This window comes from Olea europaea, chromosome 9 (assembly GCF_002742605.1).
Source record: "Olea europaea var. sylvestris chromosome 9, O_europaea_v1, whole genome shotgun sequence".
Taxonomy (NCBI): Eukaryota; Viridiplantae; Streptophyta; class Magnoliopsida; order Lamiales; family Oleaceae; genus Olea; species Olea europaea.
In genome coordinates this window covers 7,366,758-7,385,058 of record NC_036245.1, presented here as the reverse complement: position 1 = coordinate 7,385,058, position 18,301 = coordinate 7,366,758, and the positions used below count along the sequence as shown (strand labels likewise).

The window sequence follows — 18,301 nt, the reverse complement described above, 5'->3', positions numbered from 1 at the left end:
ATTATTTTTACTATGTACTAAAATATCGTCTATTTAAACAAAATGAATGGAAAAGAGTTAAAAATACTATCCACCTTTCTTTGAAAAATCACTATAAAAAATTGTTGAAATCTCTACAAAAAAATTTTGTCACATAAATAGAGATTTTGTTGCAAAAATTATTTAGTGACAAAAATATGTTTATTGCAAGCATTATCACACTATATGAATTACAGAATGTATTTTGTGACAACTTTCAATCATTCATGACAACATCCGCATACAAACTCTTGCTAAACTGGCATATCATCAAAAGATGTGACACCTATATGAGTAATATGCTCATGAAAAACCTTAGGTGATAACCTCTTAATAACCGGATTCGCAATTATAGATTTTGTCTCAATTATTCCATAAAAAAATGCTTAATAACTAGAAACTTGATATCTATAAACTTTATCATTATCAAGTTCGTGTTAGAATACAAGACTACTATTGTCACAGAATGACTAAAGTGATCTTTCAAATCTATCCAAAATGTGTAGCCTAGTGAGAAAATTTCACAGTCCATGATTAGAATCAAAATATCCAATGATCTCCAATTTGTCTGATTTCTTGAATGTGGATCATATGATCCTTAACTCTCTGTAAATACCAAATATCCTAATTGGCTGCTTTTTTAATATCCATCCTAGAATTATTTAAATAGCTACTCAGCATCCAACAATAAATATTATATCCAGATGTGTGCAAATCTAAGCATATATTAAAACCCCAACTGTTGCAACAAAGAAAATTTTCTATATTTTCTTTTCTTTGAGTTTATTTTTAGGGCATTGATTGAGACTAAACTTGTCTCCCTCAACAATAAGGGTATTACTTGGTTTACATGCTAGCATCCCAAATCTCTTAAAAAAACCTCATAGGTGTAGCTATTTTGTGATGATCTAAAAATACCCCAAGAACGATCTTGATGTATTTGCATCCTTAACCTGAAAGAGGCGTCATCAAAATCTTTCATTTTAAAATTCCATAACAGAAATCTCTTGATTTTGTGAAATAAACCTATATCATTGTAGACAAATAGTATGTCATCGACAGACAATACCTTAAAAATATACTTACCCCCACTGAACTTTTGGTATACACAATCATCAACTATATTTATCTCAAAACCAAAATGAGATAATTATTTGATGAAATTTGTGATTCAATTGATAGAAATCTGATTAAGCCCATGGATGAATTTCTTTAATTTGTAAACTATAAGATGTAGCTCAAGATCAAAATGTGTCACAAGTACCATACTAGTCCTAAAATATTCTTTCGTAGAAATCGGACAGAAAGTCTCTTTAATGTCAATGCCTTTCTTTTGAGTAATTTGCAACAAGATGAGCTTTACATGTCTCTTCATCACCTTTCAAATCTCTCTTGATTTTAAATATCTATTTGCAATCGATGGACTTCACACCTTCAGGCAATATGATGAATTTCTAAACATTATTGTTACTCATGGACTTATCTCTCTATTTATGGCATCAATCCGCTCTCGAGAATCATTCGTTTGCATTGTATGATGAAAGTTGATTGATCAAATATTCTTCTACCTATACAATATCATTCCTAGTTTCTTGGAGAAAGATTTTAAGTTATCCAAATTGTCTTTTTCTCTTTTTTAGTGGATTTCCTTAATGTCATTTAATGTTGAGGTTGTTGAGTTTGTTCTTTTGAAATAATCTTTTGATTGTGTATAGAGATTTTATAATATTGTATTGATTTGAAATTGCTTATTGAACAAGATTTGGAGCAAGAATTTATCCATGGTCTTGATCATTGTCAATTACAACAAAAGAGATATATACATATTCTTCTTCAAAGACAAAATTTGTAAACTTAAAACCTTATGACCTTCCACAAACTCTACATCCTTAAGTAATTGGATATTTTTCGCTTCGAAAGTTAACCTAATAGTGGGATCTTTAAAATTTATAACCCCTTAATAGTTACTTTTCTTGGAACTTTATTGAGAATTTGAGGTGCACTCTTTAGTAATCCAACCTAGAGAGATTCTAGTATAGTGTGGGATGGTTTCACATTCCTCTAGGAATTTTAGCAAAAAGCTCTAGTCATTGTTCTCCTGATCTATCATTTTTGCCAAAGTATTCACCACCACGTCCATATATAAGCCCTTGTTTGAGCCACATTATTGAAATGAGAATGCATTTTTGAATAGTATATTGATGGAAAATGTGTAATTAAAATATAAGGAAATATTTTAAATTTGCGTGTAATATTATTTTATTAAAAAATGTGGTTGAAATGATGTCAAATCACTGTTGAAGAATATTTTTTTTTTCAAATAATGTGGCTCAAACAAGGCCTAAGATCTTTATCCTTTTGCTGAGTTGATTTTCAACTTCAACCTTATAAGCCTTGAACATGTCTACTGATTAGGATTTCTCATTAATGAGATACAGGTAATAATAGTGGGAAAAATTCATCTACGAACTTAATAAAATAGTGTTGAACATTCCAAAAAGCCAAGGAAAATGACCCATAGATATCCATATGAGTTAGCCTAAGACGTCGAAAGTTTTATCTCCTTACGTTTATTTATTTTCCCATAATATAATTAACATAAATACTTGAGTCTGAAAAATTAAGGAAGTCAAAAATTCCTTCTGACACAAGATTTTCCATACTCTTTTGAAAGATGTGACATAATCGCTTATGTCATAACAAAGTGGAATGCTCATTAGTTAGTCTATAATAAATACCACGTGAATTCATATGCAATTTTTCTTTATAAGAAGCAACTGTATTAAGTAGATATTGATTGTCATAAATGGATAAAGAACTGGAATCCACTATAATTGAATTAAAAAAAAAAAAAAGACTAAACTGACTATTTTCAATTGAACAAAAGTAACAGAATTTTTTCAACGTAGAAACAGAAATCAAATTTCGTCCAAAAGACGGTATTCCAAACGTCTCTATCAAATCTAAATAATAACTAGTTTTTAATAATAACCTAAATGTCCTTATAGCCTCAACTTTAGTTGATTAGCCATTGCCACACATAGATGAATATTTAAGCATCAATTGACTTTAGACTATTTAGACAACCTTGCATAGACAACTTTTTCTGAGTAGTGACACCGAAATTTATCAACAAAGTGTATCTAGGCACTGAAATAAATTAACCTCAGAACATATCAAAATGAGAAGTGCGCTTAACTCTACATGCCAAGCGTGGTATATAGTACAATTTCTCTTCATATAACCCAGATTTTCACAAATAACAGCTAGAAGATTTATCCTTTTTGGGCGTTCGCTGTTTCTTTTGAACCCAATTTCTCTTCATGTATTCCAAATTTTCACAAAAGTAACAGCTAGATGATTTATCATTTTTGGGCGTTTGCTGTTTCTTTTGAACCGAACGGGGATGCAGTTATTTTATTCTTTAACTTGTCCTTAAAGGTACTTACCAAGTAAGTACTTCCAGTTCTGTCTTACTTTAGGCTTTTTTTTCTTTTTGCACACAATATGATATGAGCTCATTAAGCTACCCTAATTTTGTATTCATTGCATGCTTGTCGAGTGTTAAAAAAATTGCATGTTTTATCCATTATTTTTATGTTTTTGTGTGGTTGTGTGTGCTTGATAGCCTTGCGGGTTATGAATTGAATGTTGGAATAGATATGCATTAGGAACTGTGGATATGGTGCAAAATTTGATTAACTTGTGCTTGTTGATGTGATACTTGACATTCTTTGCTCACGTACTCTTGCTTTGCATGTTAGGTTAGTGATTGGGATCATGAACAATGTAGGAAAAAATCAAAACCCTATATTGTATTAACCCATAACCCAGTTTGGAGTAGTTTCGATATGATTGAACAATTACAGGGGAACTTTGAGATAGATTGGGGTTCCGTGCATTAAATTATACTGTGTTGATTACCTACACTAAGATGGAGATTAGGTGAACGTCTCAAGTTGGGGTTTCGTTTTGGAAACTGAATGTCTAGAAAAATAAAAATGGGCAGAAAATTAATTTGTGTGAAAATAACATTTTTCTCAAACCATTTATGACTCGAGCAAGTAAGCCTATAAAAGTATTTTGAAACCTGGTACCCTAAAGCCAACTGATGTGGGAGTCACTGATCCAAAACTCGTTACAGGGGTTATATAGAAAGCAAGAAGTGGAGAAGTTAATAAAAAATCATCTGATCGAGCCTTTATAACTCAAGTGAATAAGTCTGCAAGGGTTTAAAATATGGTGCCTTAAAGCCAAGTGATTTGGGAATCATCGACCTATACTCGTTACAGAGATTATATAGAAAGCAAATGAGAATATGGCAACCATAAAAAAAATAAAAATAAGTGAATAAAAGATAAAATAACATGAAGAAAGTTCTTGGATATTTAGCTGATGAAATTACACATTTGATGCGAGGTAAGTAGTTTAGTTTAGTTTTAATGGTTGAAGCAATCAAAATAGGAGAGCATCTACTTGTTGACATGTGAACTTGTAAGAGTGAAACCTATCCACATTAAGAGAGGGTAGGGAATGCAGTTATTTAAACTCCTAACTTTAGAACACACCCTGGGATGATTGCGTGAAAAAATTAAGTATAGGGAGTCTGCATCTCTCGAGCGAGGAAAAGATATAATTGATCTCCAAGGGTTGGGAATAATCCAATCATAAGCTTGATGTGTTAACATGAGTTCACACACACACGTTAAGTTTTGCATCAGACAGGTAAAGGTTGAATTTATTCTTGCACTATCGAAACTGTTTCTTGTATTCATTACTGAATTCCAATCTTGAGAAACGATAGGTTGTCAAGCCATGTTTTGTGTGAAGTTAAGTCACTATTTTGTTTAAGGATAAATAATAGTTCAAGTTGGGGGGTTTGATAAGTGTGTTTTTACACACTTATTCGGTTCACAAAACATAACTTATTGTTGATAAAAATGATTGAATATAGCTTAATTCTATGAAATTTTGTTTTGTAGGTTACATTTATGGATATAATGGGACACAAGAGAAAGGAGGCGAAAAAGGACCAAAATGAAAGAAAAAGAAGTTTAGGGATCAAAGTGCAAATAATCAAAAGATGACCTGAAGGTCAAATCTAGAATGCAAATGAACTAAGTACCAATTTGGTAATAATATGGGATGTTGGGAGAAAGAAAAAGAAGAGGGACCAAGATGGAAAAGAATAAAAGTTCAGGGACCAAAATGTAAATAGTCAAAAGCTTAACCAGAAGTACAAACAACGATGTGAAAGATAAGAGGACCAACTTGTGGAAGATTCAAAGTTTTGGGAGAAGAAAAGAAGTCAAAATTGCAAGAGATTGGAAGTCGGGGGTTTAATCGTCACTAGTGGAAAGAAAAGAACCACCATGCGGTCACATGATGATTTCCAACATGCAGTCGCATGGTGGTATGCAACAAGTAAGAAGAGGCAGCCATGCACTACCATGCGGTAACATTGGTACAATTTGGGGGCACGATTTTCAATTTTTGTTTTGCGTGCAAACTCTTATGAAAACCTAATTGGGATGTGATATAAAAACATAAAAGCCGTCATATTTTGAGGAGAATGCCTTGGGAGAAAAAAGAACACATCTTGGAAGAGATTTTGCACCACAATAACGAAGAAAAACACGAAGATCAACAAGATTACACGCAAATTCTTACACCGATGATTTGTTTCTCAAAGTTTTTGTGTATTTTGTTAATTTCTCCATGCTAAACTAGGTTTTCATGTACTAGGAGATCAATAAACCTTGTGATGTAACTTTTTAATTTATAGTTTTGTAATTTTGACATCAAAACACGTTCTTGAATTTTGAATAATTTATATATAATTAATTACTTTTATAATTGTGTGAGAGTTATGACTTATTTCATGCATTCAAAAGAAGAAAAATGAGTTCGACAAGGTATAAATCATCGTATGATCCGATAAAGAATAGAGATATACCACTATGTCTTGCGTGAATCTTTAAGTACACACAAAACTACATACGTTCTTGTATATTTGCACTCATCATAGAGATATATGTTGATGGTATATGAGAATAGGTTCAAATTTACTGGAGAGAGATTGTTATATAGATTTAGGGGCATTGATTCTTCAAAAATTCAACGTGTTGTCAATTTGTGAAATCAGAGTTAAAAGTGAGCATTGTTTGAGGATTCGTGATCCTAGTACGCTTCATATTCATTGATTACACCAAACTTGCATTCAAACATCCATTTTGCATTCTAGTTCATTTGACTCATACATAGTCGCATAATAGGTTAGGTTAAGGTTAATTTAAGATACTACAAATCTCGTTTGAAAATTCATGTTCGGTTAAGGTCAAGTTAGATATAATTAAACTACTCAATCTCTCTGGAACGACATTCAGCCTCAATTTTCCACTTTATTACTTATTGCTAACCGTACACTTGCGGATACAATTCGGAATCATCATTTCGTGAATAAAGCAAAACCAATAAATTCCAGTCATTAATATGTATGACTGAGCCTAATAATGGAGATTATGAGGAGGATAGTTTTATTATTAACTGCTTATACTTGAACTTCAACTGGCCATTTGTACATTTCCTCTTCTGGAACAGGGATTGCTAAAGTCATCAAACCAATCGTAGCTTCGTAGTTGAACACAGTCTCAGCATTGCCCACTGTACATTTCCGTGGACGCTGGGAACAATATATCCCAAAACGCCCACATCCTCTAACCTTGAGAGCAATTGTTGCTGTTGGAGAACGGTTGTCGCTTAAAGAACCACAGTACTCGAAGGCTAACTCACCATCAAAGTGCTCAGCTCTCTCTTTAGAATCCAGCTGGACTTCTATTTGCTCCACAGCACCACCTGAATTTAACATGTCGAGCAGCCCGATTGGAGCAAAGGAAATGTTGGCTGTAACATACTGTACAGGATGCAATGAATTTCATTAGGTTTTATCAAATGAATATTAAGAAGCAGGACTAGGTAAATCCAATGTTCACTCACCTTGATGGGACAGATGTGGAACAATTCATATTCAAGAACTTTAAGCGTCACAGGCAGTGATGCGCCTTTCGGTAAACGAACTATCTCCCCTGATCTGTATGCGTAGACTATGGTATCTCCAGTCCAATCTGGTCCAGCAATTTCAGCTATGATGTTGACATCAGAGGCTTGAACAGAACTAGTCAGAGTGCCGGGAGAAACATCATGAATACGTGTCTTCTTTGCTACCTTGCACCAACCAGCACCTTGGCAGTTGAAGGCGCCAACCACTCCAGAAAATTTGTTTGTATTCCAAATTTTAAGTAAGCTGTGGATTATATGGCATTAGAAAAGGATTTTATTATCATGATAAACGCTTCAGAAGTTGAGAACACAAGGCAAAAATATAGTCACAAACCTTACTCCATCTCTTGCTGGATCAGCAAATAGACAGTCAATTGTGGGTCGACCAGGCAATTGTGCACGGAGAACTGATCCATCAGGAAGCACTAGCTTTTTCAAAAGCTCGAAGTTGTGGTTTCCTGGCTTATCACTAAATGCACAGCAAGAATTGTAGCCATAAGTTTATGCTTCAAATTGAACGTAATACAAATAACAAACTAGGCAGGAATATAACATTACCTCACATAAATTGCACATCCGCCAATGGCTCGAGCTGCAGCATGATACTCAGCAGTTGGATGTAGGCTCTGTAACATGGACTAACACTAGTAAATTCTCATGAAGTAATTTTTATAAGGCGGATGCGAATTTAGTAACACTTACATGGAACATGTCCCAATCAGGTTGCATAAACTCTCCCAAAAATATTGAGTTGTAAGCCACGGATGAAATATGAATGGTGTGAGAAGCAGGATCACGAGGGTAATAATCATCTGAAGCTCTTACAACTGCAGTTTGCTTGGCACTGTATATCCCATCAGTGTTGTGACACATGCAAGCGATGCATGCATTCTCCAAAAAATTCCTTCCAATGGAAGCTTCTAGGGCCTGGTGGTAGCTACGAGTTAGAGAAACTCTACCACCATGGCCAGCACCAAGAGTTTCGATGATGTTCTGTACATCGACTTTGACGCCATCGACTCCACATGAAGCTAGATATGCATGAAGCTCGTTGTAGAAATTGAAGACTTTTTTCGGGTGCACCAAACCCAAGCCATGAACAGCAAGACTGTCCATAACAATGTCTGGTTGATTGCCGAGTACACCTGGAGACTGCACAGGGTATGCCAAAGCTGTGTCATAGTGCTCCATACCAGGACCAGCAGGTTGCACTCCACCCCAGTAACCTGCTAGAGCATGCCATACATAGACATACCTGGAGGGAAGGGAATAAAAAACAAGAGAAGATATCGGTAAATAGCACGTCAATATACAGACTAAACCTTGCTAGGATGGAAATTGGATAATACATTCTTCCAATACATTTCCAGCTGTTATTCCAAATATAATTGATACTGGTCAATGAAGGTTAAAAAATGTGAAGGAAGTTTATTTAGCCCCTATTTGATGCCCACTGGGGAAAATGAGTTTTGGAATGGTGATTTTTTGAAGAATGTGTAGTTAAAAAGTAGGCAAAAGTTTTGGATTTACGTGCAAATATTTTATTGTGATAATGTATATGTGGTTGAAAATGAGTATTTTTTTTTTCTTTTAAAAAAAAGTTTTCAGATAATGATAGACAAACATGGGCTTAGCATAAAAATCCAATACAATTCATTCCCAGCGAAAATATATGGTTTGTGGATTCTACAAACATAAAAAATTAACCTCATTGAAAGAAAACAGCTGCCATTGAGCAAAACAACCAAATTCAGGAACTTACTTGACGTTTTGACGTTTCTTGGCGTGTTCCACAACGTGTTTGAGTCCTAGTTCCTGTTCATTATTTCTTCCATCCTTTTGAAATTTACTGTTTTCTTTTATCCCTATTAGCCTGTTTGCAAACCTGCAAGTTAAAAATAGGAACACATCAAATATATTGTAATAACTTGTGAATGAACAGTTTAAATGAAAAATATCATAATCAGAATGTGCAAGAAATTTATCAGAAAGCTAAATTCAACTATTAGGAAAAGAGTTCAGGAATAATAGAAAATCGGTTAAAAGTAGTCGTGCTTCTTCAACACAACTTACATAATGTAAACAAATCAGTTTGCTAAATTACAAGAAAATGGCATATGATTCATTCCTAAACTTCTCTTTCCAACCTTTAGCTGACAAAAGAGGTTGAATCGTCACTCTACACCATTTATATTGAGAAAATAAAGAATTAAAGAATTTGGTGGCTTACTGAGCTCCTTCTTGTACAACACAGTTGGGGTCTTCCTTGACCTCACTACCAATCTGTTGCCAACCATCATCTATGATAAGGAATCGTGGAGGTGCACCTCCCTGAGACAGGCTGCAAGAACAAATTAAGGTCAGCAATTTATATCCCATTCACCACCACCTTCTCATCTTATTTGTTATTTCCAGAGGAATTAAAGAGGAGTTGTTCAGGTTTTACCTCTTAATGCCTTCTTCAACACCCTCAGCAGTAACGTCAGTGTAGAAAGCATCCCATGTGCACCAACCAAACCAATCAAGGAATGAGGGCAACTACAAGCAAGTACAAATGCAAAAACATAATTTAAAATTCCCCATATTTGCTTCGATCCCTTCAAGCAATTGTAAACATAACAAAAGAAGAGACTCTCACCTTCTTCTTCTCGCGGTGATGAAATGTTTGCATGTGCTTTTCAACAGCTCTGTCACACAATATAGATAGCTATATATTAGGTACTGAGAATCAATTGTGCGTAATTTCTAAATAAGACGGAGCACTAGGGAAATGATAACTAAATAAGATACAGCTATTTCTAAGACCTTAAACCTTTGTAAGATGCCATATTTGGCATTACTGAGATTGGAGGAGGGAGAAGTTTGAGGATATTGTGATTCCAATGGAAAAGCAAGCACTTACTTCACAGCCTGGTTGATGACTTCAAATGGATTTGTCCCAGCATGCATGTAAACAAGGTAAAGTCCCTGGTTGGTTTCAACAGCATTATCTCCTGAAACAAGATTATGCCACAAAGAAAACAAGGTCATTTTTGTTCTTCTGAACACATTCTTTTCTAATTTCAACACCCACAAATTTATAAACTCCTTTAATTCGCGCATTTTGGGATGTGAACAATCATTTCTCCATCTTGGAGGTATTTTCCTTAGCAGTAAGCCGACCTTAATATATTAGAACATTGGTCTTCTTTTATATGACGAACGAGAGGGGAATGCCCTAGTCCAGCATACAACCTAATATAATTGGCAAATCAGGAACCATGGAGCCTACAGGGCCAAATAATGTATGTCCATGCATGTAGCACACAACAAATACTTTTGGATGCCATGTTTCACTCACCACTCTCGAGGCATATCTCCAGTTCATTTTTCTCATTGCCTTGTAAAACAGCACGGAACTGGCCTTCAAGGAGGGGTAGAAACACAGTATAGATGGTTGGGGCATCTTCAGGATTGACTTGAGTCGTGTCTTTGCTCTCGATGAGTATGAACTGGGTCTCGAATGGGATGTCCTTCCCACAGGTTCCCATTCTCTGGGTCATCCACCAAAGCTTGAAACGAAATAAACACATGAAGCGGACACCCCTGTTAAAGAAGTAAATTAAAAAACTACGTTACCTTCTTCCCACTTTTCATATATTCACAAATCTTGCAATTAGATTGAGTTAATCAACAAATTACTTCCAGCTAGTCATTAATTACAATGGTAAGGTCTGTATGATATGAGCATCACATCTCAGCAAAGTACAACATATTTGAGAATAGTTTAATGCTCACTCCAAGACACCAACAGGGAAAACATGCAAGCTTTTGCTATTTGAAGCTGTAGCACCCATGAATGCACCAGCAACAAGTCCCACCCCTGATCCATGGGTCAGCACAATGTTGTCGGGGACTCCAGTTAGTATAGTTTTCCCATGAACCACGAGGTTCCCATCGCTGATAGTGATGTTCGGTGTAACAGTCATCTTTTCACGCTCAACTACTGCCTGACGATTAACTGCATGGACAGCAAAATAAAAGGCACAACTTAGAAATCAACAGGTGACCATGTTCTGTATCTGATCACAAATGACATCGAAAATTCGTTAAACTACAATTTAGTTTCACAATTCAATAAATTTAAAACTTCTGAAAAATTGGAGGATAAAATCCATGTCCATGGTTAAAAAAGTGGACTCGTGTGTAGCATCAGAAAGGAAGACAAAAATGATTTATTGAATATTTCATATAAACTATCAACAAATCATTATTCAGTGTAGCATCAGTGCTGATTTGATACTGATGATGATATCAGTAGTGTACCAAAGAAAATAGAGAAAATGACCAGTAGAGAACAGCTCTTTAAAATAATTGATGAAGAGATCAAGAAGTTTACAGTCCAAAATAAAATAACTGAAAAGGGCTATAAAGCCATATTCACAAAAATGATTGGACAAAACTGCAAAAATTAGGAATTGAATTTCCAATGTAAACTAAGCATCACGAGTCTCCTGTGGCTTCAAGATATAGACTTTGGCAGTTGAATCATTTTATGCTTGTGAAGTTAACAAAGTTTTTCCTAAAACTCGTCCAATGTGAATTTTTTGGATATGATCAACTAAAACGTCTCGAGTTTCCATGAGCAGAGAAAACTTATAGGCAAAATAGTCAAAGAACCAGAGAACTTGAGAAAAAATAAAAATAAAAGCAGATTACATTCATATAGCCCAAGAGGCCATAGAAAGGACATCTTAACTGGTGGAAGCTAACGTCAAATGTGAAGATCTGACAGTATATTGGTCCTGGAATTAATTCCACCATCCAATCTTTAAGGTAACCTAATTTAAACTATGTTGTAATTCATCGTAGATTAATTCTTGAACGCACTCATCCAGAAAACTGACGCAACGCAAGATTTTTATTCGGAGGTACTAAACAGAACTGAAAGTACAGCCAACTTGCAAAAGAATATTCGAGATCTTAATCTCAAAATTTTCAAGGAAAGCTGGAAAGGGGAAATCCTAAGCAAAAATTGCAACTACATGAAAAAAATTCTAAAAAAATCTTTCAAATCACCTCTAGGACGTTCCAAATTCTTCTGAAAAACAGAAGCCCGAACTGAAGTTCGATTTGCAGGAAATACACAAGCTCGACTTAGATTCAAAATCTTCGGATAAAATAATGCAGAAACTGAATACCGGTACGCAGGCAAAACAAAAGCTTGGCGTACTATCATTTTCAAAGAAATATCACCAAATTTTTGAAAATCTGGGAAAGTGGAAAATACCAAAATTCTCGAATCGCCTTTATAAAGCTAAACAACTATAATTACACCTAAAAGAATAAGCAACTCTCTCAAATTCGAAAAAAGCTTGGCATGTACACTTCAATTCAAAGCTACGCGTCGAATTTAGCTTCAATCACAATTTTGCAAGACAAAGTAAATCTATAGAATCCACATTTCACGTCAAAAAATCCTGTACGAAATCCAGCAAAACTTACCTTTTTTCAAATCTTCAGCCGCCTCAGAAATAGCTCCAAAGCTCAACTCTCTCAAAATCGGGAATGAACGAGTTCAACTCAACTGAAGCGCATTCACAGGTAATGCAAACTTCTCGTGAGAGGAAGAAGCGTACTCAATGAATGGAGTGTGAGTTAAGGAGTAGAACCCGCTGTGTTTATATATACTATATTTGAGCTTAAAAATCGAACAATTTTCCGATTAAAAGTTGGACACATGTTAGATATTTAGTGATTTATTAAAATAGAAAAATTATTTTTAATTACAATATTGTTATCCTGACGTGTAATGTCTGTCAACCAAACAGTTGGTTCCAGTTTCAAAGCCTGAAAAAGGTACTCAGATCGTTGGCTTATTTTTGTTGTTTCACTGCACTTTCCATAGTAGATGGCTACCCGATTTTGACTGCTTATTTTTCTAAGGTGAATTCGAATTTATTGTTGAATTAATGCCTTCACTTCTATAGAAGGCCAGCTAATTGAGAACTCGACCCCCATCACAACCTATTAATCGAGCAAATTTTAATTTCGACCAAAAGGATCAAGTCGAGCAAGACCCTTTTTTTATTTTATCATTTTTTATCCATTCAAAGCTATTTGGCAGAGGGATCGTCTTCATAGGACAAACCAATCTTTTCGGCAAATTATTTTCCTTTCCAAGTCAACTGAAGTGATACAACCACTCATGCATTCAATGGTCAACTGACCCCTCTATCTAATGAATCAATACCATGTAACACATTTAAAAAAAAAAAAAAAAAAAAAAATTGTTAGTACATGACTACGGACTCCAAGCCTATTTCTTAGCCAGCCATCATAGTTTACAGCAACAGCACCCAAAGGTGGTGTAGGGATAGATTAATTACTTAAAATTAGAGATGGTAAAAATACCCGTCAATTCGCGAAGCCCATCCCGAACGGGATGGAGATTACTAACTTAATTAATTAGATAATCGGGTCAAGAACGAGACCGAAAATTTCGCCCTGAGGTGAGTATGGGTAACAGGGGCTACCGCATTTAAATTTCTTTTTTTTTTAATAAAGAATTCAATACTTTGAATGGAAAAACTCCACGAAATTTCATTAACTCTAATAGAAAATGACAACTAAGATTATCTAAGAAATATAATAAATAATAAAAATCTTAGTTTACCAAATATATTCAGATAATTTAATTTTTAAAAATAAATTTAAAAAAAAAAAAAGAAAGAAAAAAAAGCTGATACTCCTATTATTATTTCTTATGATCTCTTCTCGAATTCACATTCTATGCATATCTGATTTCCACGTCGGACACTGCCAGCGCTTCCTTAATTACGTGATTCACTTTGCCGGCTCAGCAAACGTTCATAGTTGGAGGGGCCGTCTTCTCCAAATATTTCCACTTTTTCTTTATGTCCTTCTCATTTGACGAAGGATAGCCTTCTCTACACGTTTTAGAGCTTGTTTGGATATACATTTTTACGTGAAGAAAACGATTATTTTGATAAATGTGTGATTAAAAAATGAGAAAAAATTGTGAATCCTGTGAAATTAGTGATAGCTCTCTCTCCTAGCAATATGAACAATCGAATACCTTATCCATTTCTTAAAGCAGGTCACTTTCGAAGAAACTATGGGCATCTGAGTAACCGGATTATAATATCGGGAATATGGTGTTAATGGTACATAAAAAAGTTTTAAATTACTAATTTTCCTGTCCTAATGGATTATAATTACTCGGAAAAGGACTGGTCCAGGACGGTTTGAACTTTTAGCTAGGGTCCAGCCATTTGGCTTTGACATTAAAAATAAATAAATCTGTGTGGTTTAGTTTTAATTGCCCTTTCATAGCCACACCAATTATATGAAAAAAATTTACTATTGATCTCCGATCTATTGTTCTGATAACAAATTGATCATTAACATTCATATAACTCTCCATCAGACTTTGACGACGGAATCGTTCAAAGTTATTATAAATCATAACGTGACTCTTATAAAAAATATCACACTTCAAATCTTTAAATCCTGTTCGAGTTAAGAAACAAATTATAACTTTAATCACATGAAAGTAAGTAACGATACAATATCAATTTAAACAATCTAAAGAGCAACTTGTCACTGATTAGTCAGTAAATCGATGGAAAATAGTTTCAATTTTTTCCAATTATTTTCCTTGTCAGGGAATGTGAGTGGTTCAACTTCTTCCAATTATTTGCCTTGTCATACAGTTGGAGTGTGGGGAAATCATTTAATTTGTCATGTGGACCGATATATGTAATTGATTGTGTATAAAGACTACTTTAAAGTTTAGCCCAAAATTAACTTGATCTAATAAAGAATGTGGAAACTACATGGAAACCTACTTATAAAGATCCATTTCAAAAATCATATGTTAACTTTACTGTTTCAAAAATCAAATGTTTTTGTTAATTAATATATTATTAAATTAAATTAATTCAATCACAAACCCAAAAATTCACTTTCCACACCTTTATTTCCCTCTCCCACATTCTTTTTCTCATTCTCTATCTTCACCACCAACCCCCTCATACAATGCCACGCTCACCCCTCACCCCTCTCCCTGCTGGAGCAACACTGAGCGAGGCACGGCGTAGCACCACTTCACGTGCTATGCGAAGTGGTTCATTTCCTGTGTGCAGCGAGGCAACATTGATTCTACCTGCTTCTTCGATGGCTTCATCTCACAATGGTGCACCGTGGTGGTTGTGGTGGTCGGGCGTTTGTGGGTGGGTGCACTGTAGTGGCCTCGTGTTTAGGACTAGCTAGTCGTTTTTTCTTCTTTACCTGCGTTGGCTCTATCACCTCTATGCCATTGGCGAAGGTGGTAGTAGTGCAGCGACTGTGGTGGCAATGGTGGTGGTAGTGTTAACGATGACGGCAACGTTGGTGTGGTGGTTGCGAGATATGATTGTGGTGGCGAAGTAATATGAAAGTTTTTATGACCAACTATTTAGGGGTTCGTGAACCAATGTCAGGAGGTGGTAGTGATGGTGGTTTTGTCGACAACGGTGGTGGTGATGCTACTGGAGACAGTACTGAGATGGCGGTCACAAATTATATGGTTGATTGTGACCATTAAATTGGTTAGTCTATGACTAATGAAAAAAACAAATTGTGATCAATAAATAATGTGTGATTTAAAAAATTGTTAATTTGCAATAAATAAATTGTGACTTATAAATTTTTGATTTGTGACCTATGAATGAACTGTGACCTATAAAATTTTTAAATTGTGATCGTAAAATAATTTGTGATATAAAATTTCTGATTTGTAACCAAAAAATAATGTGTAACTATCTAAATTGTTAATTTGTGATCAAATTGTATAAATTTGTGACCTTAATATAACTAATTAAATCATAAATATTTTTAATAAGAATCTGATTTTGAAGTTTAAAACTTATTTTCTTGATTTTGAAATATGTGATACTTAAACTCTTATGAATTCTTCTCATAAAGAATTTAGGTAATTGGATTTAGGGCATCTAAATAAAGTATGGGCCGAATTATATGTGTAGAGACCAAATTCCTTTAAAATTGTATTTCATGATCGGCAAAATATATATAGAAACTATATATAGGGTTATAGTCTCCAATTCATATACAACTTCTCATTATTTGTGTCATTCCATCAACATAAGAATTTAAAGAAAAGACATATTGAAGAGGAAGATTTAAAATCCACTATAAAAAAATATGCAGTCTACAATCAAAAATCAAGGTGAATGAATTGAAGAATCAAGATTATGGATCAAGAAGCAAATTCAAGAACAGAAATAAAAAAATCCAAGTAGGCAAATTTCAAGATTGAAAGCAAGAAACCAATTAAGAAGGAATTCCAAGTTCATTTTGAAGATTTAAGATCCAGAATCAAGATCCAGTAATAAAGAATCATTCTCAAAGAATTAAGTAGTGTTTTACATTATTAATTTTCTTGGTAATTTGACATGATGGATCTTAGCAATAAAATATATAGATTCAAAATTTTTTTTTAATTTTTTATTGTTGAAGATTCAATATTAAACATTCGGAATCAAGATCCAGTGATAAAGTATCATTCTAAAAAAATCAAGGTATGTTCCACATTATTAATTCTCCTAGTGATTTGACAAGGTGGATCTTGGCAATAAAATAATTAGGTTTTCAAGGATTTTTTTTATTTTTTATTTTTTATATATAAATGATATTTGATTTTAGTTTTACGTATCAAACATTTTATCTATTCTACGCTAATGTTTAATATTACAGGACAATTGGGTGGTCATAAAACGGGAATCTGGTGGGTCGTTTTGTTTAATGGGCAATGTTTGCATTACCAATTAAGTAACATAGATCAAGCAGCTGGAATATTTTTATGTGACATTTAGGTTGCCAATCTTTTCCATCCCACAAACTATTGGAATATAGCAGAATTAAAGATAATAAATGTGAGGTTTCACAAATCTCAAAAAATAACATCTTATGTTTTAGAATCTACATGTTATAGTATTAGTATTCCTATTCTTGCTCTACACGTGTATTGTGTTATGATAAATTCATTTAATTATTCTTTTAGCATTTTAAGCGTTTTGTATTAATTAAATAACACTTACAGTACAAATTATAGAATTTTAACCCTTTTTTCGTAATCTTATCAAGTGGGCTTCAATACAACATACCGAACATTCCATAAATCTCAAACTCAATCGTGAAAAAAGTGGTAGGGAGATTGGCCACAAATGTGAGTTGCGCACAATTCTCATCTTTATCATGGTCCATACGAAATGAACGTTGATCTAACGTTGTGCTTATTGACTGCAAATCTTCCATAAGTCACAAATTCGTACCGTTTGGCCATTATTTTTGGACCTATTAAGCTTCTTTAGCATGTCCGGACATTGAAATAGATAATTTTGCTTCAACATTGTCAAGCCCAAAATTAGCAAAAATAGGAATTGCATCGTGTGTGAATGATAAAATACATAAGAATAGAACAGGTAAGGTGGGGGAGGGTGGGATAGTAGAAAAAGTTACAGAAAGTTATATACAAGTCATCAGCACTGACTTGTTAATATCATCGCTCATTCTTGAGTAAAAGAGTTATCATTTTCACCATTGACGATATTTGATGCATAGTATGAAGAAGTACAAATCATATACGATACAAAATTTTAATTATTTTTTTCTTTCATATGAATTGAATCTTGTTCAATCTTCTTTATCGAATATGACATAGTTGTGTAGAGTCATTCCGACAACTAAATTAAAGTTGAGTTCGACTTAGGATCATAAACAAGATGAGGAGATGGTTGTAGTGCATCCCCTAGCTAGGTATTAAATTCCATAACTAAACAATTCGGGGAAAGGGAAGCCAACTTGGAATATGAAATGGGATTTGAAAATTGCTATTGCAGTGGCATGCTTAAAAGGGATTGTGCCTATGAGGTTCAAACGGAATGGACATGGGGTAGATTTCCAAACCTAATTCTGTGTTATGTAAGGAGAATTGTACATTTTCCATTAGTTATAACAAAGAGATTTCATCTCTCTACACCAACTGGTACCAAAGCTTGAAGTCCATGTACGAGTCGTCGCTGGATCATTTCCATTGAGTTGGTGTATAATGCAAGAGCATGCTTGAAATGAAAGTAGGCTTATAGTCCTTATTTGGGTATGCCAAATGACTCCTTCATAAGGTGTCCTTTAAATTGAAACCCAAATAGAGTGGGTTTGGTCT

At 34.3% G+C, this 18,301-nt stretch overlaps 1 protein-coding gene across 2 annotated transcripts; it reads right to left on the bottom strand.

Annotated features, from left to right (window-relative positions):
• Window positions 1–6,385: 6,385 nt before the first annotated feature.
• Window positions 6,386–12,887, bottom strand: LOC111399541 (probable galactinol--sucrose galactosyltransferase 2). Of its 2 annotated transcripts, none has more exons than XM_023026916.1 (13): window positions 12,562–12,887; window positions 10,855–11,077; window positions 10,418–10,662; window positions 9,980–10,070; window positions 9,716–9,764; window positions 9,524–9,615; window positions 9,308–9,418; window positions 8,840–8,962; window positions 7,780–8,332; window positions 7,636–7,703; window positions 7,412–7,546; window positions 7,015–7,321; window positions 6,386–6,931 (listed from the first exon to the last, which is right to left on the bottom strand). In XM_023026916.1, exons 2-13 carry the CDS (start codon window positions 11,043–11,045, stop codon window positions 6,569–6,571), a joined length of 2,328 nt encoding a protein of 775 aa, XP_022882684.1. In that variant the 5' UTR covers window positions 11,046–11,077; window positions 12,562–12,887; the 3' UTR covers window positions 6,386–6,568. The 2 variants fall into 2 exon arrangements, with proteins under 2 accessions (XP_022882684.1, XP_022882683.1); XM_023026915.1 differs by lacking the exon at window positions 12,562–12,887 and adding an exon at window positions 12,136–12,442.
• Window positions 12,888–18,301: the final 5,414 nt, after the last annotated feature.

Excerpts from the sequence above, each read along its gene's own strand:
- LOC111399541 (XM_023026915.1), bottom strand. The coding sequence starts at position 12,295 with ATGATAGTACGCCAAGCTTTTGTTTTGCCTGCGTACCGGTATTCAGTT. Across the intron at positions 10,663-10,854 it reads TTCCCTGTTGGTGTCTTGGA|GGGTGTCCGCTTCATGTGTT; the intron begins GTGAGCATTAAA and ends CTTCTTTAACAG. Across the intron at positions 6,932-7,014 it reads TCCACATCTGTCCCATCAAG|TATGTTACAGCCAACATTTC; the intron begins GTGAGTGAACAT and ends CATCCTGTACAG.